Here is a 22,339-nt window from a genome sequence, read left to right as displayed (position 1 = left end):
GCCTCTTCCAGCTTTAAACAAATTTCTATTGTTTAAGATACCTAGTCTATTGTAATTTAACACAACAGCACAAATTAAGACACCAGGGGACTCCAATATGCAACCAGGGTAAAATAACACCAGTTTAAGTTGTAGAAGCGGACCTCTGTTGTGGTAAACTCCTAAAATATTAAAAACAGACTAGAAGAAGAAGAATAGTAAGTTTTAATATTCTTACTGAGTTAGGCTATTATATGCAACTGAATTGTTAATTTGAGGGTATTTTACAATTTTTTATTAGGAACCAGTTACCTAAACAATGTAAACGCATTAGAGCAGGAGCATACTAGATCTCCAATCTAGTTACTGAAGCACAAATTCTATTGGCAAAACATGCATAAACGTACACATTCTAGATGCAACACAGCAAAATGCTGATGTATAGTAAACCCATTCAAGAAAATATTGCAAATATTCAAAACTGATTATAAAACTCCAAACTACTTTTGAAATAATCTACTCCAAATCCTTCATTCCATAAAGGAAACTAAAGCTTAAAACAGTAGAGTTTTCTAATGCCACAAAGTGGCTTAATAACAATTGGATTAGTTCAGCCCAATGTACTTTCCATTCCATAACATGATAGTGAAAATTTAAAAGATTTCAAGCAGTTTCTAAATCCACTCTGATTCTTCAGTACTTAACAAAAGGACAAACTAAATATATCCCCTAAATTTATGATGTTCCTGGAATTGTCATATGCCAGGATGCAGTCTCTGATGTTTGTTGAGAGCAGAGCGATATCTGAAGGATTTTCCACAATCATTACATCCAAAAGGCTTCTCTCCTGAATGAATTCTCTGGTGCTGAATGAGATATGTGCTCTGGCTAAAAGTCTTTCTGCATTCATTACAGTTATAAGGTTTCTCTCCAGTATGAGTATTCTGATGTTCAGTCAGATGAGTACTCCGGCTAAAGGCTTTGTCACATTCATTGCACTTATAGGGCTTCTCCCCAGTGTGAATTCGTTGATGCTGAGTTAGATGGGAGCTCTGGCTAAAGGTCTTTTCACATTTATTACACTGGTAGGGTTTTTCTTCTGTGTGAGTTTTTTGATGTTGAGCAAGAGATGAACAATGTCGAAAGGCTTTACCACACTCAGCACACTCATAAGGCTTGGCTCCTGTATGAATTCTCTTATGTTGTGTAAGGTGTATGTTCTGGTTGAATGCTCTCCCACACTCATTACACTTGTAAGGTCGTTCTCCAGTATGGATTTTCCTATGCTGAATAAGGGATGAACCATAACTGAAGGTTTTCCCACATTCATGACATTGATAGGGTTTCTCTCCAGTATGAATTCTTTCATGCTTAGCAAGAGATGAACTCCGAATAAAAGCTTTCCCACATTCTTTACATTCATAAGCTTTCTCTTGAGTATGAGTTTTCTGATGCTGATTAAGGTTTGAGAGATAACTGAAAGCCTTTCCACATTCACTGCATTCAAAGGGCTTTTCTCTCGTGTGAATTCTCCGATGTTGAGTAAGGGATGAGCAGTAACTGAAGGCCTTTCCACATTCATTGCATTTGTAAGGTTTTTCTCCAGTATGAATTTTCAGGTGTTGAGCAAGGGATGACCAGTAACTAAAAGATTTTCCACATTCTGCACAATCATAGGGTTTCTCCCCAGTATGTGTTTTTTGATGCTGAGTGAGGTTTGAGTGCTGGCTGAAGGCTTTCCCACATTCATTGCATTCGTACGGTTTTTCACCAGTATGAATCATATGATGACGGATAAAAGTTGAGGGCCCATTGAAGGCCTTTCCACATTCATTACATTTATAGGTTTTTTCTCCGGTATGAATTTTTTGATGTTGAGTAAGGTGTGTGCTCCTGGTGAAGGTTTTATCACATTCATCACATTTAAAAGGTTTTTCTCCTGTATGAATTTTCTGATGTTCCATAAAATGGCCTCTCTGGCTAAAGGCTTTTCCACACTCATTACAAGTATATGGCTTCTCGCCAGTATGAATTCTCTGATGCTGAACAAGATGGGTCCTCTGACTAAAGGCTTTCCCACATTCATCACATTTATATGGTTTTTCTCCAGTATGAATTCTTTGATGTTGAGTAAGAGATGGACCCTCAATGAAGCCTTTTCCACACTGATCACATTTATATGGTTTATCTCCAGTATGAATTCTTTGATGGTTTATAAGGTTTTCACTCCGGCTGAAAGCTTTTTCACATTCATTACATTTGTAGGGTTTTTCTCCAGTATGTGTTCTCTGATGGCGAATAAGAGCTGAACAATAACTAAAAGCTTTCCCACATTCATTGCACTTACAAGATTTCTCTTTTTTAACTGGGTTTGAATTCTGTTTGATGCTTCTTTTCGTAGAGGTCTCTTCTGGAGATGGTTCTTGTATTACAAGGTTTGAACTCACATTGACACTTTTCCCAAATTCATTATTTACAAGGCCTTTTTCCCAACTGGGTATTGTCTTTTCAGTTACCTTTATTTCCTTTGGCAGTGTCTGTTGGTTTGCTTGCTGCCTCTCTAAACTGCCTTCACATTCCCAACTTTCTAGCAAGTTGGAACTCCAAGAATCATCTCTTTTGTGTTTTTCCACTATTACCTCTGGAGATAGCTCTTCTTCAGAAATGTCAGGCTCTGGGGCTGACACACTATTTTCAAGTCTTGTCTCCCAGTCTAAAAGAAAAAGAAAATTCCAGTGTTCTCTGAATAGAGAAAAAATAAACTGCTATTGTGGGAATTAATATAATGATACTAAAAAATAAATCCCTTGAAAATTCTAATGGTTTTCAAATATATAGCCATATTATTTGGGGAGAAAGTTGGAAAGAGCTAAGGAGAATTATAAATAAAATACGAAAGTGGCAAAAGAATGTCTAATTCAATTTCGTAGATAATCTCTAAGAACCAGTTAGGAAATACATTTAAGATAATAGTTGATTAAAAAGGTGACAACAGAGATGGCTAAGAGTAGACAGAGATGAACTGAATCTGAAGGGGGCAGTTTGAATTGGGATTCCTTGCTAATAAACAACAAAACAAAAAATCCAAGAACCATGATTTAAAGACAGAACAAACAGGAAAGATTTATTAGCTAAGACCCCATGTGTTTTAGCCTGGAACACTGAAGAAATAATCACATCATTGCTAGATATGGGAAGAATTGTAAATAGTAGAGGAAATACTTCAGCAGGGAGAAACTAACAAGTTCAAGTCTAGGCATTTTGAGAATTAAGAAAAGTAATGGAGAGCTGGACTATAGTAGTGTTTGTAGAAGTGAAAGATGCCAACATCAGAATAACAAGGATGTTCAAATGTAGGATGGAAAGTATCAGCTCAAAAAAGGAAGGACAACAATAGCTAAAGCCTTAGAAAAATATGTGACAAAGAGCAGAGGCAGAGGGAAGATCCTTGAGAATAGTCAGGGTAACAGAATTAACAAAAATACTAATGAAAGAAAGCAGTTTATCAGCAAACACACAAAACAACAGAAGAAATGCAACCAGGACAGTACATAATCAGGAAGTAAAATGTTGCCCAAAACAAGAGAGATGACAACTAAAAGCAGCAGGGTAGTCAATGCTGGCAATATCCTTAAAGAACAAAGGCTGCGTTTAAAACAGCATTTCTTCAGTTTCAGTGGTATCAGAAGTTTACAGCAGACCCCAGAGGATCCTGAATCTTTCCCATATTGCAAGCCCAGTCACTATTACTACCACTACTACTATCACTGCAAGCATGAGCAGTGGGGCAGACCCCAGAGCTGCCTAGCATCCCCTCCACACCTGGCACTACGGGTAATAGCAAAGCATGTATTAGTGTAGGCAGCCTCACAGCAGTAGAATTTCTACAGGAGGGACAAGATCAAAACAATACAGGCTTTGGAAACAGCCGATTGTTCAAGAAATAAATATGTTTTCATCAACAGAAATGACACCAAGGAAGGTATGTTTGCACAGCAGGTAGCCATAAAGAACACCTCTGGAAGTACTTCACAATGAAAGATATGGAGACCATGGAGTCTGATGCTGCTAAAGAAGAGTGCATGGAAGTGGCAGATCTCCAACCCTGGTTGGAGTTCCACTCAAAGGCAACATGAAACAGACCATGGCCAATATTATCTATGTCATCATCTCCTCTACTCAATAACCAACAGAAGTACTAGAATACAAGGGGCAGGGCAAAAAATGAAGGGATGGAGAAAGTTCCCAAAGATCAGATTGAAAAATACCATCCCTATTGCAGAAAGCAATTCTCCCTTTACTACATGCAAAGTCTACAGACATTGACCATAGTATTCTGACATCCCATGTGTGGAAAAGTAATCGAGGGTGTTGACAACCAGGGGACAAGAAAACAAGGTAGACCAGTGAGACAGATACATATCAGGGTTATAGATCATGATTCTGAGGGTGAAGATCATCAAGACAGCTCCGAGAAGATGGCAATAAAGAGGATAAGGGAAATTATGTAGACTAGGCCCAGGGTTAGTGGCCACCTCAATGTAGGTACTGTCACAATATCACTACCTGTAGAGATGTCTACAAAAGTATACATCATTTTTATAAAGACAAAAGTAGCCAACTCACCAGCTAAGAATAAATCTATTCTAGATGCTGATAAAGATAGGATTGAGGGCTGATTTACCAAGACAATCATCATCAGGTCAAATTCCAGCAATAAAAAGTAACCAATAGAATGGAGCTAAGTATCTCAAGTGCTTGCCTTCTGTTCACTGACCAGGTAACTGGAACTATATAAATTATCTATGCAACATGGGGTGTGGGGGTTATTATTTTTGCCTAAATAAATCTTTTTGGTAAAAAGTATTTTTTGAAAAGCATAAGTTTTTCAATACACATTTAAATGGTTTAAAACGGTTTTCTATCTGGTCAAGTAAAACTTCATTTTTAGTTTGTGATAAAACTTGACAACTTGCTTTTTCCAAAAGTTAACTAACCATAAGCCCCAGTTATTAAAGTTCTTCTTTTTTAAAAAATTAAGCTTTTTAAAGTATGTCCCATGAAACCATTCTAAGAGAAAGATTTTACAGATGTGATATGAATAAAAAGTATTCATGGTTGGAGGCAGGGTGGGGGTTGGGGAGATGTTACATTCTATGTAATCCTGTTGAACATTCATAACACCTAACTGCCTATTTAAAAAAAAAAATCTCTGAGTGGTACTCCAGTTAGAAACTTGCTAAAGTTTGAACATGGCACACAATTTTCCCCCATAAAGAAGAACCTCACCTACATCCCATTAACTCTAGAGATGTATCCCTTACCTAGAATGACTAGGTTTGTTTATTTTTCTAGGGTCAGATCCTTAGGTTACTTCACGCAGTTTGAAAACTGATGATTTAGAAGAAAGTTATTCATAATTTCAAAAACTGTATGATAAAGTGATAAAATCAGAAGCTAGCTAGGTGCAGTGGCTCCCACCTGTAATTGCAGCACTTAGGGAGGCTGAGGGGAGTAGATCACTTGAGCCCAGGAGTTCAAGACCAGCCTGGGCAACAAGGTGAAACCCTGTCTCCACTAAAAATACAAAAATTAGCCAGGCATGGTGGCATGCACCTGTAGTTCCAGCTACTCGGGAAGCTGAGGTGGGAGGATGGCTTGAGCCTGGGAGGCAGAAGCTGTAGTGAGCCAAGATTACGCCATTGCACTACAACCCGGGCAACAGAGTAAGGCTTTGTCTCAAAAAAAGAAAAAAAAAATCAGAAGCTATACATGTTACTAGGAAAGAATTAGGTGATAAAGAAATAAAGCCTGCAGGTATGCAATTCATTTTTGTTGAGTTTGGTTGGGAAAGAAAAGAGAAACTGAACAGTGACCATAAAGATTCATATTGTGGAGTAAATGTATTTGGAAATACAGGTTAGGTATTTCTAGGTAAAAGTACTAGGAATGGAGCCTGTAGACCCAAAATAAAAAATTGTAAGGACTGAAAAGTATGGTGATAATTATGAGATCATGGTCCTAAAGGAAGTAGAAAGAGATGTAATGCAGAGTCCAGTATGAGAGGTGGATTTCGTAAAACGGTAGGAAGGACATCTCAAAAAGGGACATTTATAACATAGAATCTATGTTCTATAACATAGAATATATATTGCAACAATTAGTGACATAACAAAGCATAAGAAAGTCCAGAAAACAGATGCTTTCCCATTTCTCCATAGGAAATACTTTAAAGGGAAGAAAATACATCTACACTTCAGACATAAAATCCTCTCTTATCAGGCTGACAGTCAGAGTTAATGATATTCATCTGCTGGCATCCATGACTTACCTGCACAGGTACCTACTGGAATGCTTGGCTCCATGATCCATGGCTCTGTCCCTTGCTCTAACTGGGAAATCACATCAGGTTTAGAATCTTGGAGTCCTGTTCATTAGGGAAAAAAAGAAAGAAACCTGCAGTAAGGGAAAAGTAACATATCAGAATTCAATCACCGCTTTGTCTTTAGAAGAAATGACATGTAGTAAAAACCTGATAGAAGTGGATAACATATCAACCTTCAGTGTTATGTTACCAGTTCCCAGACATGGTGGGAGTATAATTTGGGAACTGATCTGGGTTCAGGAAAATTATTATTTTGTCCTCTGCTTGCTAGGATGCTAGAAACCTTTTCAAAAACTTTAGAAATTTAGAAATTGTTGGTTACTAAACTTAAAGGCAAACTCCCCTGAGCACGAGAGAGCCCTCCTCCTGAACACCCCTTGATATTAACTCGGAGAAGTTATCCTTACCTATAGAGACCAGGTGTGTATAATTTTCCAATGTCACATCTCTGAACAAATCTCTCTGGCCAGGGTCCAGCTGTTTCCATTCTTCCTGGGTAAAGTCCACTATCACATCCTTAAAAGTCACTGATTCCTGAAATACCAAACATATTTCTGCTTAGCCATAAGCCTTTACTTAGGAAAGGGGTAAAGTTAGCAATACTGACAGAAGTTAGGCAGTCTATAGGATGTCTGCAAAATAATCTTGACATTTTCTCCTTTATAAAATAAATGTAAAAACAGTGCCTCATCCATTGGGTTATTGTAAGAATTAAATAAAACATTCCAGGTGAAATGCTTAATTTAACATCTGGCATATAATAAGTGCTCAGTCAATATGGCCATTGTTGTCCTTCATCATCATCATTACCATCATCATCCCTGTGTTCCAACATATGTTAAGTATTAATGGTTTAACTATTATCATCAATAATATTTTTTACTACCTACAATGTGCAAGAGCACCCAAAGGTTTTTTGAAAAAGAGAGGTGGAAAGACTTGCCCTAATACATTTCAAAAGATAAAGTAATTAAAAAATGGCCTAGTTTGGAATAAAACAAAATGAAATAAAATAGAAAATCCAGAAATAGACTCATATTTATAAGAGTTGAAAGGCATTAAGCTGTTTTCAAATTGGTTAAAAGTTAATTATTTAATTTAAAAGTAAGTTAAAAGCTAAAAGTTAAATTAGTTAAGATGGATTAGCCACTAAATCATGCCATAACAAACAACTGTCTATGAAAAAAAGATTAAGGTGAGATCCTTACTTCACAACACACACAAAAATTCCTGCCAACCTAAAGATGAAATTTTAAAGAAAAAGTCAAAATAATATAGAATAAAAAGCAGGAAAATATTTGTATAAGCTTGAAATCTGGAAAGCAAAATTTACATGATGGAGAGACAGACTGATAGATACAACCACATAACAATGTAAAACATCTATCAGACATCATAAACAAAAGGCAATTTAACTAAAAAAACCTTCTGCACAATAAAAAAAAAACCTACAGAGTTCAAGACAACCTGTAGAAGGGGCAAAAATATTTGCAAACTATTCATCTCACAAGGGACTAATATCCAGAATATACTCAAATCAACAGCAAATAAATAAATAGTACCATTAAAAAGTGGATGAAGTATCTGAATAAGCATTTCTCAAAAGAAGACATATAAACGCCCAAATATATGAAAAAATGCTCAACATCACTAAAGGCAAATCAAAATCATAATGAGATATCTCACCCCAGTTAGTCAAAAAGACAAAAAAAAAAAAAAAAAAATAACAAATGCTGGCAAGGATACACCACTGGTAGGAAGGTAAATTAGTACAACCATTATGGAAAACAGTTTGGCACTGTCTCAAAAAAACTAAATATGGAACTACCATATGACCCAGCAATCCTACTAATGGGTATTTATCCGAAGTAAAGGAAATCAGTATACCAAAGAGACACATGCATCCCCATGTTTGCTACGGCTTTATTGACAAAAGCTAAGATATAGAATCAACCTAAATGTCCATCAACAGATGAATGGATACAGAAAATGTGGTGTATATACACAATGGAATACCATTCAGCCATTAAAAAAAAGAATAAAATCTTGTCATTAGTGGTAACATGGATGAACCTGCAGGACATTATGTTAAGTGAAATAAGCCAGACATAGAAAGATAAATATTGCATGTTATCATTCACATGTAGGAACAAAAACAAAATGAGTTCATAGAGAGTAGAACTGTGCTTACTAGAGGCTGGGAAGGGTAGTGAGGAGGGAAGGTTAGGGAAAGACTGGCTAACAGTTACAAAGTTACAGGTAGATGGAAGGAATAAGTTCCAGTGTCTATAGCACTATAGGGTGAATATGGTTAACAATAATTTTGTGTATAATTACAAGAAAATAGAAGTAAGGATTTGGAATATTCACAACACAAAGAAGTGATAAATGTTCAAGGTGGTGGATATGTTAATTATCCTGATTTTATCATTACACATTGTATTCACATACCAAAATATCACTCTGTATCCCATGGATATGTACAATTATTACATGTCAACTAAAAATTAAAGGGGAAAAGGGGAAAAGAAGGGATCAACTACCCACAAAAATAGCAACAATAAAGGCCAACAACCCAAATAAGCAAGTCACCGTGGAAAATGTGAAACCATGAAAAGATGCTCCCCTCCCCTAAAAATACAGTTAAACAGTAAAATATCAGACTGGGTAACACTGCTGAAGTGCTCATGTATACTATAGTGGAAAGAGAACCCAAATGCAATCTATCTAGGGGGCAATCTGACAAGATCTATCAAAACTTTAACGGATATACCATTCGATCCAGTCATCCTACTTCTAGGAATTTATTCTTCAGAAAACTCTTCTAGGTACAAAGACATATGTACAATTGCCATTTCAACATCATTTGTGTGGAAGGAAAAAAAAATCAAACTTACATGTCCATTAATAGGATAGTGGTTAAAAAATATATGGTACACCCATACTAAGACACTTTATATAGATAGTTATCAAATGAGGTATAATATGTACTCATTAGAAAATATGTACACAGGAGGACAGGCATTGTGGCTCACACCTGCAATCTCCACACTTTGGGAGGCCGAGCTGGGAGGACTGCTTGAGCCCAAGAGTTCAAGACCAGCCTGCGCAACATAGTGAGACCTCATTGGCACTAAAGATAAAAATAGAAATAAGCTGGGTGTGGTGGCACGCACCTGTAGTCTCGGCTTCTCAGGAAGCTGAGGTGGGAGGATTGCTTCTGCCCAGAAGTTCGAGGTTGCAGTGACCTATGATCATACCACTGCACTCTAGGGTATGATCCTACTTTTCTTTTTATGAATAGGAAGAAAGTTTATATGTAAATGAACAGAAAAAAATCTGAAAGAATACTCAACCAAATACTATTGGTGGGACTGGGTAGTGGGACCTACAGGCAATGCAGGGAACTTCCTGCTTTTTTTTATTGCTATGTATTTAAAACTAAGTGAGAGAGCATTAACTTTGTTTAAAACATATAAATATATTAAATCATTAGGACTTTTCCCTCTAACCATGACAAAGCAACTGGACTAGTTCTTCCAATATAAATAAAACTGAACAATATATCTGAAACAAGTGTTTTCATATGTTGAACAGCAGGCAGGACAGAAGTGATACGGAGAGAAGGGAAACACTAACATGAGTCCCAAAATCCCCTTAACTTTTTGCCTGAGGAACTCTCCAGACTGCAGAGCAGAGAGGCAGAGCTCTACCAAAGCAGTGGTCTTACTGAGCTGAGGAGACCAAGTTGAAAGTTCAGAACTACTGAAGCAGGGAATCTGCAGGATAGATACTGGAGAGGAGGGAGCTACAGAGAAAAGGAATATCACAAATCTGGTGTAAATACAATCTCCATGGGCAATGCAAAGTTACCAACATGACATAACTGAGAAGTTATGTGCACAGCCGGCTCCCACAAACAGTTCCAGGACACTTTAGGAGCAGGACAAGTCCAGACTGTGAGGAAAGGGCATAAGCAGCAGGTCTGGTTGGCTCATTCCTTGCTAAATTCCAGGGACGCCTAGATCCTTGGTTCTGACCCTTGAACAAGCTCCGAAAACTAAACCTTTGAACACTTCCATGGTCACTAATTACTGACATAATTCTGTGTGCCTAGTCACTGATTAATGATGTTATTCTGTGTGCCCAGTGCACTGGGACAAGTTGTACCAAACTGTCAACATCGTTTAAAGAAACATGGAAATTTATGACGTGTACCAGGTGCCGAGTGTGGGGTCTATACTATAGCTGGTCATATGGCAGGTAAAGGCCAACGTGATCAGCAACCTTTATGAATTTGGACTCTAAGACTCAAGCAGGATTCTCTGGGTAGACATTTTTCTTGTTTCTGTGGCTCACAATAACAGAGAAAGTGCATCTGTATGATCATCACAGAGGGAGGGCTCGGAAGCCTGTACCTGATTTCTCTGGACTCTGCTTATGAATACCCTTTTCCTTCTGATCCTCTTTTGTATGCTTTGCTGTAATATTCTTTAGCCATGATTTATGCTACTGAGTCATATGAATCATTCCAACAAATCACTGAACTAAAGCATGGTCATGGGTCCCTGAAACACAGCCCTAGAGTAATGCTACACTAGATCAGCCCTAACATTGCTTACAGTTCAAAATACAGATGTCAACAGGATCAAGCTGTGGCCAAGATGGAATTAACAATAATTGGATTTACTCTCCTACATGAAATAATACATTCCAGACAAAATGAAACAAAAGTTTCCAACACACTGAACCTCAGGTAACAAAGAAAAGTGATCCCTGAGAATCAGGAAACAAATGATGTGAGCCCTATAATAGCTCTAGTTTACTGCCTTGAGAGTTTCTAAACACTGGTGTAGGGAGGTGGAACCTAGGAGTAGCCCAGCAGATTTCTGGAACTGAAGAGATAGAGCTGAGAGTTTGGAAAATCAAGATGACTAGAGTTCACAGGACACAGTACTGGAGAGGAGAGAGCTACACAAAGAGAGAAGCAAGGAAAACTGCAGAGGTTCCCTCTTGAGTATTCAGAAAAGTACCAATCTGTGCATGGGTGTGATGAAACTATCTGAGGCCAGTGAAAGAATCATCTAAAAGGAGTCATGGGACCAGTACCAGTGCTCAAAAAGGACTGGAAATACTTCAGCCAAAATGGAAAACTTCATAATTCATGAGGCATTGGGTAGAATACTCAGAATGGTCCTGCCTCTATAGTCGGGAATAAATAGCCTGAGACTAAATGCTGTTCCGAGCCCACCTAACAAATCTTAAAAGGCTCGAAAGGAACACACTGTTTCCAGTAACTTAACTGCATCCCAGAATAAGGTTCAATAAATTTTTTTTTTTTTTTTTTTTGAGATGGAGTTTCCCTCTGTTGCCCAGGCTAGAGTGCAGTGGCATGATCTCGGCTCACTGCAAGCTCCGCCTGCTGGGTTCACGCCATTTTCCTGTCTCAGCCTCCCGAGTAGCTGGGACCACAGGCACCCACCACCACACCCGGCTAATTTTTTTGCATTTTTAGTAGAGACGGGGTTTCACTGTGTTAGCCAGGATGGTCTCGATCTCCTGACCTCGTGATCCGCCCACCTCGGCCTCCCAAAGTGCTGGGATTACAGGCGTGAGCCACCGTGCCCGGCCAAGAATATTTTATATGAATGTAAAAAATTCAGAACCCATAAGGTAAAATTCAGTGTGTGGCATCCAATCAAAGATTATCAGGCGGCTGGGCACGGTGGCTCACACCTGTAATCCCAGCACTTTGGGAGGCCGAGGTGGGTGGATCACAAGGTCAGGAGTTTGAGGCCAGCCTGACCAACATGGCGAAACGCCATCTCTACTAAAAATACAAAAAAATTAGCCAGGCGTGGTGGTACACACCTGTAATCCCAGCTACTCAGGAGGCTGAGGCAGGAGAATTGCTTGAACCTAGGAGGCAAAGGTTGCAGTGAGCTGAGATTGTGCCACTGCACTCCAGCCTGGGTGACAGAGTGAGACTCTGTCTCAAAAACAAACAAACAAACAAAAAATTATCAGGCAATGCAGAGAAGCAGGAAAATACAATGCATAATAAGGAGAAAAGTCAATCAATTGAAACCAACCCAGAAGAGATGTTAGAGTTAACAGATAAGAACATCAAAAGTTTTTATGACTGTATTCCATATGTTCAAAACATCAGGAAGAGATATGAAAGACATTAAAAAAAAAAAAAAAAAAACCTAAATGGAACTTCTAGAGCTGAAAATGAGAATGTTTTGAGATTTAAAAAAATTCACCAGGTAGTGTTAACAGAAGAGTAAGCTTTGAAGAGAGAGATTAGTAACTTCAAAGACACAGAAATCAAAGCTATTCAAAATAAAATTTTAAAAAGTTTAAAAAAAAGAGTCTTGGGGAGCTCTAGGAGAACTTTTAAGTGGCCTGCTTTATGTGTAATTGGAGTACCAGGTCGGGGGCAGGGGAAAGATGAAAGGGGACCAAAAAACATTTTTGAGGAAATAATAGCTGATTATTTTCCAAACTTGATGATAACACACAAAAAAATTGCACCAAAATATGTCATAATCAAATAGCTCAAACTCAGTGATAGAAAAAAATCTTACAAGTAATCTGAGGAAAAAAGATACACAAATATAAAAAACAAAGATAAAAACAACAGTAACTTTTTTGTTAGAAATAATAGACACTGGAGCAACATCAAATACTGAAAAGAAGAAATCTGTCACACTAGAATTAATAGACAAAGGCAAAATAAAGACTTCTTTAGACATAGAAACCTGAAAGTATTATTCATGTAGACTTACACTATAAGAAATGTTAAAGGAAGTCCTTCAACCAGGAAAAAAAAAAAAGATACCAGATGAAAATATGGTTCGACACCAAGGTTTTTCAACCTTGGCGCTATTGATATTTTGGACCAGATGATTCTCTTAGATAAGTGTAGGGGCCTGTCCTGTGTATGGAGACATCACTGGCCTTACCCCACTGGATGCTAATAGCACTCCCTACCAAGTCTTGACAATCAAAAAAGTCCCCTAACACTCCCAAATATTGCTCCTTGGGGAGCAAAATCACTCACAATTGTGAACCACTGATTTATAAAAACGAAAAAAGAATACCAAAAATGGTCATTACACAATGAGCATTGTAATAATTATACACAATTATTTTCTTATTATTTAAATACCTTTCAAAGATAATTGGCTGCTTAAAGGAAATAACAAAGTATTATGGGATTTATAATATATGTAACAAGTAAAATATATGGCAACAATAGCATTAAAATTGTGGTGGGGGGGGAATGTAAATACACTATTCTAAGTAAAATGGACTATCACTTGAAAGTAAATGATGATTAAAACAAATATGAATCCCTAAAGCAACAAGTAAAATAGCAAAGAGTTATGGCTAATAAGCTAATGAAGGAGATAAAATAGAATCATAAGCATATTCAATCCAAAAGAAGGTAAGAATAGAAGGAAAAAAAGAAAAAAGACAATACAAATAGAAAACAAACAGCAAGGTAAAAGACTTATCCATATCAAAAGTCACATTATATTTAAATGTAACACATTACATGTAAGATAATATTGAATACAAATGGTCTAAACACCCCAAGAAGCAGAGATTTCCAGATCTGATTAAAAAAAAAAAGCACAACCCGGGTGGGGTGGCTCACGCCTGTAATCCCAGCACTTTGGGAGGCCAAGGCAGGTGGATCATGAGGTCAGGAGATCAAAACCATCCTGGCTAACATGGTGAAACCCCGTCTCTACTAAAAATACAAAAAACTAGCCAGGCACGGTGGTGGGCGCCTGTAGTCCCAGCTACTGGGGAGGCTGAGACAGGAGAATGGCGTGAATCAGGGAGGTGGAGTTTGCAGTAAGCCGAGATCACGCCACTGCACTCCAGGCTAGGCAACAAAGCGAGACTCCATCTCAAAGACAAAAAAAAAAAGGCAAAACCCAACTACATGTTGCTTGTAAGTAACTCACTTTAAATATAAAGATACGAATAAGTTAAAAGCAAAAATATATAAAAATATATACCATATGTCAAAGTAAATTTCAAGGCAAAAGATATTACCAGGCATTAAAAACACCATTTCTCAACAATAAAGGAGTCAACTGATTAAGAGAACATAACAATCCTAAACGTTTATGCACCTAATAACAGAGCTTCAAAATATATGGTGCGAAAATTGGTAAAACAGCAAGGAGAAACAGATCAACCTACAACAGTCTGAGATTTCAATACCCCTTTCACAATAACTGATAAAACAAGCAGAAGGGAAATCAGTGAGGATATAAAAGACTTGAACAACACTATCAACCAAGTTGACCAAACTGATATCTGTGGTATACAGAACAAGGCCCTCCCAAAAATGTCCATGTCCTAACCCCTGAAACCTGTGAATTTGTTACCTAACATGGCAAAAGAGACTTTACAAATGTGATCAGGTTAAGGACCTTGAGTGGGGAAATTATTCTGTATTACATGGGTGAGCTTAGGGTAATCACAAGGGTCTTTATAAGAGGGAGGTAAGCGGATCAGAGTAGGAGATACAAAGATAGAAGACAAGTCAGAGTCAGAGAGAGACAGACAGAGAGATAAATTTGAAGATGCCACAGTGCTAGTTTTGAAGATACAATAAGTAGACACAATCCAAAGAACACAGCAGCCTCTAGAAGCTGGAAAAGGCAAGGAATAGATTCTTCCCCTAGAACCTTCAGAAGAATGCTGTCCTGACAATCTATTTTGGACTTTTGACTTCTAAAACTGTGAGTAAATGTTATTTTAATGCCATCTAAGCTTATGGCAATTAATTATAGCAGCAATAGAAAATGAATACATCTATAGAACATTCTATAAAACAATAGCACAATATACATTCTTTTCAAGCGCTCACTGATAGTTTACCAAGATGTACCACACTCTGGACAAAAAACCAAGTCTCCATAAATTTGAAAGGATTCAAGTCATACAAGGTATGTTCTCTGATTACGGATATTTTCACTGTCTTGATTGTGGTAATGGTTTCATGAATGTATATATGTCAAAACTTATCAAATTATACATTTTTAAATATGTGCACTTTACTGTCACAATATACTCCCCAATTAAATAGAAAATACCAAAAGTACTTGGGCTGAAAGTAGGAAGAACTGGTACCATTTCTTTGTTAAGAAAATTCAGTTATGGGACAGGAATTAAGCAGGGGGAAAATTTTAAGAAGGAGGAGGGCTTGAGGTTGATTATGGCTGGTGAGCAATTGTTACCTTTTTTGTCTAAGTTCTCCATCAGTCCAGGTCACTTTTCTTCCATTAAAAATCATTAATGGTTCATAAATGGCTTACACGATAAAGCCTTCAACTTCTCATCCAGGTATTCAAGGCTTTCGTATTCTGACTTCATTCAATCATTTGTGTACCACTTGCCATAAACCATCTCTTCCATATTTTTCTGAATCCTGTGTAACATCTGTTAATTCTTACTTACGAACTTGTGCTTATAATCTTCTCTCTACCTAGAATCCATACCTCCATCCCTACCACCTTACTTGTTCAAATATCCAAATGTCACCTATTGTTTTAGAGGCATCACAAATCAGCCATTCTCCATGAAACTCTCCTAATCCTTCCAGAGCACATACATTTTTCCATTCTCTAATATCCACATTACTCATTTCACCTTTCTTATATTTACCTGTTTTATTTTCTAGTAGTCATTTTGGCCTATTAAAGGAACAAGTTTTGGGGCTGGGCGTGGTGGCTCACACCTGCAATCCCAGCACTTTGGGAGGCCAAGGTGGGTGGATCATGAGGTCAGGAGTTCGAGACTCAGCATGGCCAGCATGATGAAACCCTGTCTATACTAAAAATACAAAAAATTAGCTAGGTGTGGTGGTACAGGCCTGTAATCCCAGCTACTCGGGAGGCTGAGGCAGGAGAATTGCTTGAACCCGGCAGGTGGAAGTTGCAGTGAGCGGAGATCACCACCATTGCACTCCAGCCTGGGTGACAGAGGGAGACTCCAACTCAAAAAAAAAAAAAAAAAAAAAGGATCAAGTTTTGTACTTATTTTGCTCTCCCATCCCTGGAGCATAGCAAGATACTAAGCAAGAGGTAAGTGGTGAATGTATTAGTTAAAGCTGGAGAGGCAGAGTTAGGAATGCGGTTACTAGACAGATAAGAGCCCAGAATGAACGGCCAACATTGATTTTTGGATAAACAGAAAAAAACAAAACAAAAAAACCACAATCACCCTCTAAAGAATAAAATGGCATTTCAAGAAACCACATCTTACCTGAAAACTGGCTGATGAGAGTAGATTATGTCCCCCTTGGTGAAGGGTGGAGTCTGGAGAGGACAGATCTAGGGAAAGAAGCAGGAGCCATATGACTTCTGTTCAATATAGCTATCCCCAGCAATCCATAAATTCCGTTTATTCTTCTATTTGAAAATAACAGAAACTATGCCATTTCCTTTACATTTTAGAATGCAAAAAAAAGTTACAAGGTAACTGGGGCCCTGGTACCCTCCTCAGTAGGCTCAGGAGGTAAACCATTGCTTTATGATTTAGTTTTGTACCTAGACACTTAGAAGTCATATGTATTATATGACTCATCTATGTTCCTTATTAAGTGAGGCAAACTATTTCTGCTGCCTTTTCTCTGCTACATATAAAATATGAAGAAATAATCCGATTACTTTCCAAAAGTCTTTATAGGCCCTTTGAAAACTTTGCTATTAAGGCAAATTAAATATCACAATGACATATGCTACTTACTCTACCCACCCAACAGAATGTCTTAAATTAAATAGACATGGTCAATACTAATTGCTGGCAAGAATTTAAAGCAATTAGAACTTTTTAGATTGGCATATGGAATAAATGTATCAACCACTTATGAAAACTGGTAGTTTATACTAAGCTAAACATATGACTATCCTATGACTCAGCAATTCCACTCCTGTCCTTACATCCATAAAAATGCTTATGTCCATCAAAGACTTGTACAAGGATCTTCACTGCAGATTTATTCATAATATCTCAGAACTGGAAACAACCCAAATGCCTTTCAACAGAACACAGCATAAACAACCATGGTATTTTCATACAATGGATTACTCCAAAATATAAGAAAGAGCTACTAACATAATTAACAACATGGATGCATCTCATAAACATAATGTTGAGCAAAATAAGCCAGACAGAAAATAATGCATACTGTATGACTATATTTATATTAAGTTTAGAAACCAACCAAATTGATCTATAGTAATGAAAGTTAGAATAGTACTTCTGGAGGGATAACTGACTGGGCAGAGGCACAAGATACTTCTGGGGCATTAGAAACATTCCATATCTTGGTTATACTAGTTTACACATACATAAAAATTTGAAAAGGGATATACTGTACAGTATTTGTGTGCTTTACTGTATATAACTTATACCTTAATAAACAAAACAAAACAAAAAAAAACTTTGCTCTTGGGGGAATCCATTCAGAGTACTGGTTGACAGGAAAGCCTGATTCTCAAAATGACTCGCCTGGTAATTAATTATGTAAAATTATGCAAGTCCCTTGTCTTCTTTAGGCTTCAATTTTCTCATCTTTAAAAGACTAGAGGCAAATGTCTGACAAACATACCTTTCAAAATCCTCTTGAAGAGGAGATAGTGGTGAGGAAAACCAAACTAGGTACACCTGTTTCCACAAAGAAGTAAAACAAGAAAAATTTTCTCCTCTTAGAAATTTAATGTATGCAGAAATACTAGCGAGGGAAGATGTCTCTGGATATAAAAATTTGAATGAGATTGGCTGGGCACAGTGGCTACGCCTGTAATCCCAGCACTTTGGGAGGCCGAAGTGGGCGGATCACCTGAGGTCAGGAGTTTGAGACCAGTCTGACCAACATGGTGAAACCCCGTCTCTATTAAAAATACAAAAATTAACTGGGCATGGTGGCACGCACCTGTAATCCCAGCTACTCAGGAGCCTGAGGCAGGAGAACTGCTTGAACCCGGGAGGCAGAGGTTGCAGTGAGCTGAAATTACGCCACTGCACTCCAGCCTGGGCGATAAGAGTGAGACTCAGTCTCAAAAAAAAAAAAAACTTTGAATGAGACATGAGGTATGAAGTAGAAAGACTAGCAATGCTGTAAGAGATGCTTGGTAAAAACTAAGAAAAAACAATCAAAACAGGTAAGGGTCAAGATGGATATTTATGACTACACACAGATGCATGAGATAGTGGCAATAAGCCAAGTGAATTTGCACCTGAAAAAAAGAAGGGAAACCCAATATTTTAGGCATTAACCAAGGCTTGCTGGGCTGGAAGACATAAGACCTTAAAACTATATAACTTAAAAGAAAAAAAAATCAACTAAGGGACTAAATATAAAGACAGTGGGGAACATGAAGAATAAAAAGAAAAGCTAAACAATCAAATGGAGAGAACCCAAGTAATTTCAGGGAATCTAAATTGTACCACTAAGGTGCAAGGACAATCTCTTTGGGATACAACCATTAGGATAGGTCAGTGTCATCGGATTTTAGTTCCAAGATTCAAATTCCAGAGAGAGCCAACTGGCCTAGTGTGGGTTTCATGACCAATCCTTGTTTAAAAGAGAGCTGGGTAAAATTTACGCAAAATGATCTGATATAAAGAGACAGACTAAGAGATGGATTATTGTATGTGATGCAATAATCGTGAGTGTGAAACCTGATGGAAACTGTAGATAAACCAAAAGAAAGAAAAAAAAACAAAAGCAGCACCATGCTGGCAAGAGTATGACATAGACAGCTTAGGCAAGTAGGGGTGATGAATAATATGGAGAAAAGCAGTTTCAACTGTTTGGCTATGTTAAGTTTCATTTTGTAAAAAATGTATTAATCAAGAAATTCTTAATGCTGTCATGCCTCAGAAAGCAGAGGAAGCAATAAAGGGAACTATTATGCTCAACTTGATTTTGCCCAGTAAAGAAAAACTGTTTTGTAACAGAAGTCTTAAGAAAAAAAATGAAGATGTTATCTTGGAAGTTCTTAACAGTGAAAGAAAATGTTCTACATGCACAGACAGGTACCTAAGACTTTAGGAAAACAGAATCAAGAGAAATGTCTCAGGTAAGATGCTTTTTATTCCAAGTAACAGCAACCAACGGAACCAAAAACAGCAACAGTTACAGAAACCAACTGTGTGCCTGGCGCATAGTAAATGCTCAGTATGTGCTGCAAAAATTATTACAAGGAACAGAGGCTCAGTAAAGTTAATCCTAATGATAAAATTGTGAGAAATCCCCAAAATAAAGAAAAAACAAAGGCTTTTAATGAAACTACTTTGACTGATTTAATTCTGATAAACTTAAAATATATATTTTAAAAATCTACTGTAAAAAAGACTTGAAGGACAAAAAATTGAAGAGTAGTATGGACCAAACCTACATTATTCACATGAATAATATGAATAATGTTAAGATTTCTAATAATATTATTTTTAACAAATGCAAAAAAAGGACTGCATGATAATAGTTAGGTTAAACCAAACTTGATTGCACAGCCATACCTAAAGAATGTAAAGACAACACCAATGCAGAGGGAAGTCTATAGGGACACGTCATAAGCCTCTGTCCTTACCCTGACCTGTTCAATGACATGTAGGAAGAAATAGAAGGAATATTCATTAAATCTGCTAGTGGCATTAAGTTGGAAAGGACAGTTAAGACACTGAATAACTAAATTAGGATTCATAATCATTCTGAAAGCCTAAAACATGTGACCAAAAAATTGGACAATCATAACTGTAAGTCCTGACATTAAGGATAATAATAATTCCATTACACAAAAATGGTATAAATCTAGATCACTGCAGTTTATGTAAAAAAAATCTAAAGTTTACAGTACATCACTGATAGTTTTTAAAGCAAATGTGATCTGATGCCAAACAGCAGAAGTATAATCCCAGTCAAACGAAGTAGTACATTATTCTTTCAGGTACTTTTCAAAGCACATCCAAAGAACTATGTTTACCATTAGGCACTGCATTTTACGAAAAATGCTGACAAGCAGGAGAGTTTTCAGAGAAGAGGTCTAGATAACATCACACAGACCAATTAAAAGAAGTGAGGCTATATTGCTTAGAATTTATGAGGCGGAGTTGTAACAGCTGAATTCACGTATCTTAAGGGCAGCAGTGTGAAATTAAGAACAGTTTCTTTTTCTCTGGAGGACTCAGAAATAAGATCAACACAAAAGTTACAGGAACAAGTACATCTGTTTAATATAACAAACTAAAAAAGAAAGCCAACAAGGGAATAGTCTGCACCCAAAATGGCGAGTTTAATGCCACACTAGTTCTGGCCTAGGGTTGACAGACTGCCATCTGCCAAGGAGATTTCAAAACTAACTCTTTCATTGAAGGGATGATTACCAAGATGCCTTCTGACTTCAACATTATAATTTTAATATTTAATATTCAGAAGTCATGTGGGGATCACATATACTCTGAATGATTGTCTTTTCATTCCCCAATGGAATGAAAGAAAAAATAAACTCCTCCCCCAAGTATCTCTCTATAAAAAAGAATCTCTCCCTACAATGTAATTCGGTTTCTTTGCTAATCCCTAAGCATACCGTTCCTTCCTTCCAGCTCTCCTGCTCTGATCTCAAGTATTTGATCCTCCAGTCATGACTGTTCTCAAGCCTCCATCAACCCACTCTCCCCCAAGTCGACCCCACTACCTTCCATCTCAGAAGCTCATCCCGTTCCTCTGGAACTTGAATACCAGGGTTCGCCAGGCAGCGTTCCTTCAGCTGATACCTCAGTCTGGGACTCAGATGTCTAGCTCCCCTTGCAGCGAGTCTGCAACACGCTGAGGTTGTCTATCCTAAAAAACACAGGATGGCGTCAGCAGCATACGTCACACAATCACACATCAGAGTCTTGCAAAGTGACCAAGAGGTCTTACACGAGAGAAGTGCCCTAAGAGAGCACTAGAGAGGCGTGTGGCACTCCGATGAACAAAAACAGAGTGGAGATCGGGTAAGCGGGTTCTGCCTCAGATCCAAAAAACCCTTGGTGCCCACCCTAGAATCTGGCCGGGGCATCCACAGACCTGGTCTCTTCCCTCTGTGCACATTTGTGACTCACACCCCTGCGAGGTCGGATAACACGAAGACACACCTGTTGCAGAGCGTTAAAGCTGGAAGGTGGATAAGCAGGGCGGGGCCCGGCACCCGACTTCCCCTTAGGCTAGAACAAAAGAACAAAGCCCTCCAAGGGATCAGGGCGGGACCGCCCCGCACAGACGGAGGCGAGGTGCGCCCCCTTTGAGGACTCCCCAGCTTTCTCCCGCAGAGGCCTCTAAGCGCGAAACCAGAAGGGTGACGTCACGGGTCCGGAGGGCTGGCTGTTGCCATGGTGATACCTGAGCTCCCCTCCCTTTATAGCGATCCACACACTCTGATCCCGGGTCCGGAAGCGCACTGACCGCCACCAGACCTAACGCAGGGAGCCGAAGCAGCTGGACTTCCAGAGCGCCAACCTCTTTCCACGCCTACAACCGGCTTCAACGGTCACTTCCGGTCCTTACGAGAGAGCCCCGCTCCGCCCCGCACGCCGGCGCCGGGCGGGCACACTGGACCAGCGTTCCCAGAACACTCCGCGACGAGGTTGCTGAACTTCATTTCCCAGAGGCTTTAGCTAACGTTTCGCGTTCGCCCTGCGCAGTGCCGCACATTTTCGCCGCCAGTCATTTGTTCCTGTTTCAGGTATGCGTGTGCATTGTAAACTTGTCTGACTGAACTGATTTTAAGAAATACACGTCTACTGACCGGGCGCAGTGGCTCACGTCTGTTATCTCAGCACTTTGGGAGGCCGAGCTGGGTGGATCACTAGGTCAGGAGTTCGAGACTCAGCCTGGCCAATATGGTGACACCCCCGTCTCTACTAAAAATACCAGAATTATGGTGGTGGCGCGCGCCTGTA

At 38.5% G+C, this 22,339-nt stretch overlaps 1 protein-coding gene across 9 annotated transcripts; it reads right to left on the bottom strand.

Annotated features, from left to right (window-relative positions):
* Window positions 1–186: 186 nt before the first annotated feature.
* LOC105491657 (zinc finger protein 184) lies at window positions 187–21,915 on the bottom strand. Of its 9 annotated transcripts, none has more exons than XM_024796004.2 (7): window positions 21,780–21,915; window positions 21,094–21,239; window positions 16,658–16,725; window positions 15,631–15,821; window positions 6,772–6,898; window positions 6,311–6,435; window positions 187–2,721 (listed from the first exon to the last, which is right to left on the bottom strand). In XM_024796004.2, exons 6-7 carry the CDS (start codon window positions 6,349–6,351, stop codon window positions 735–737), a joined length of 2,028 nt encoding a protein of 675 aa, XP_024651772.2. In that variant the 5' UTR covers window positions 6,352–6,435; window positions 6,772–6,898; window positions 15,631–15,821; window positions 16,658–16,725; window positions 21,094–21,239; window positions 21,780–21,915; the 3' UTR covers window positions 187–734. The 9 variants fall into 9 exon arrangements, with proteins under 9 accessions (XP_024651772.2, XP_011756541.2, XP_011756539.2 ...); XM_011758239.3 differs by having other exon boundaries at window positions 6,311–6,406; window positions 21,780–21,914; XM_011758237.2 differs by lacking the exon at window positions 15,631–15,821 and having other exon boundaries at window positions 6,311–6,406; window positions 21,780–21,914.
* Between the last annotated feature and the right edge of the window lie 424 nt (window positions 21,916–22,339).

Source organism: Macaca nemestrina, chromosome 5 (assembly GCF_043159975.1).
Source record: "Macaca nemestrina isolate mMacNem1 chromosome 5, mMacNem.hap1, whole genome shotgun sequence".
Taxonomy (NCBI): Eukaryota; Metazoa; Chordata; class Mammalia; order Primates; family Cercopithecidae; genus Macaca; species Macaca nemestrina.
Note: the sequence above shows the minus strand (reverse complement) of the source record. Positions and strands in the feature narration are given on the sequence as shown.

What these genes read in the sequence shown, in the direction of transcription:
- LOC105491657 (XM_011758236.3), bottom strand. An exon ending in TCTCATCAGCCAGTTTTCAG is followed by an intron (nt 6,899 to 16,657) that starts GTAAGATGTGGT and finishes TTGGTATTTCAG; the next exon opens with GAATCAGTGACTTTTAAGGA. An exon ending in TACACACCTGGTCTCTATAG is followed by an intron (nt 6,407 to 6,771) that starts GTAAGGATAACT and finishes CCTAATGAACAG; the next exon opens with GACTCCAAGATTCTAAACCT.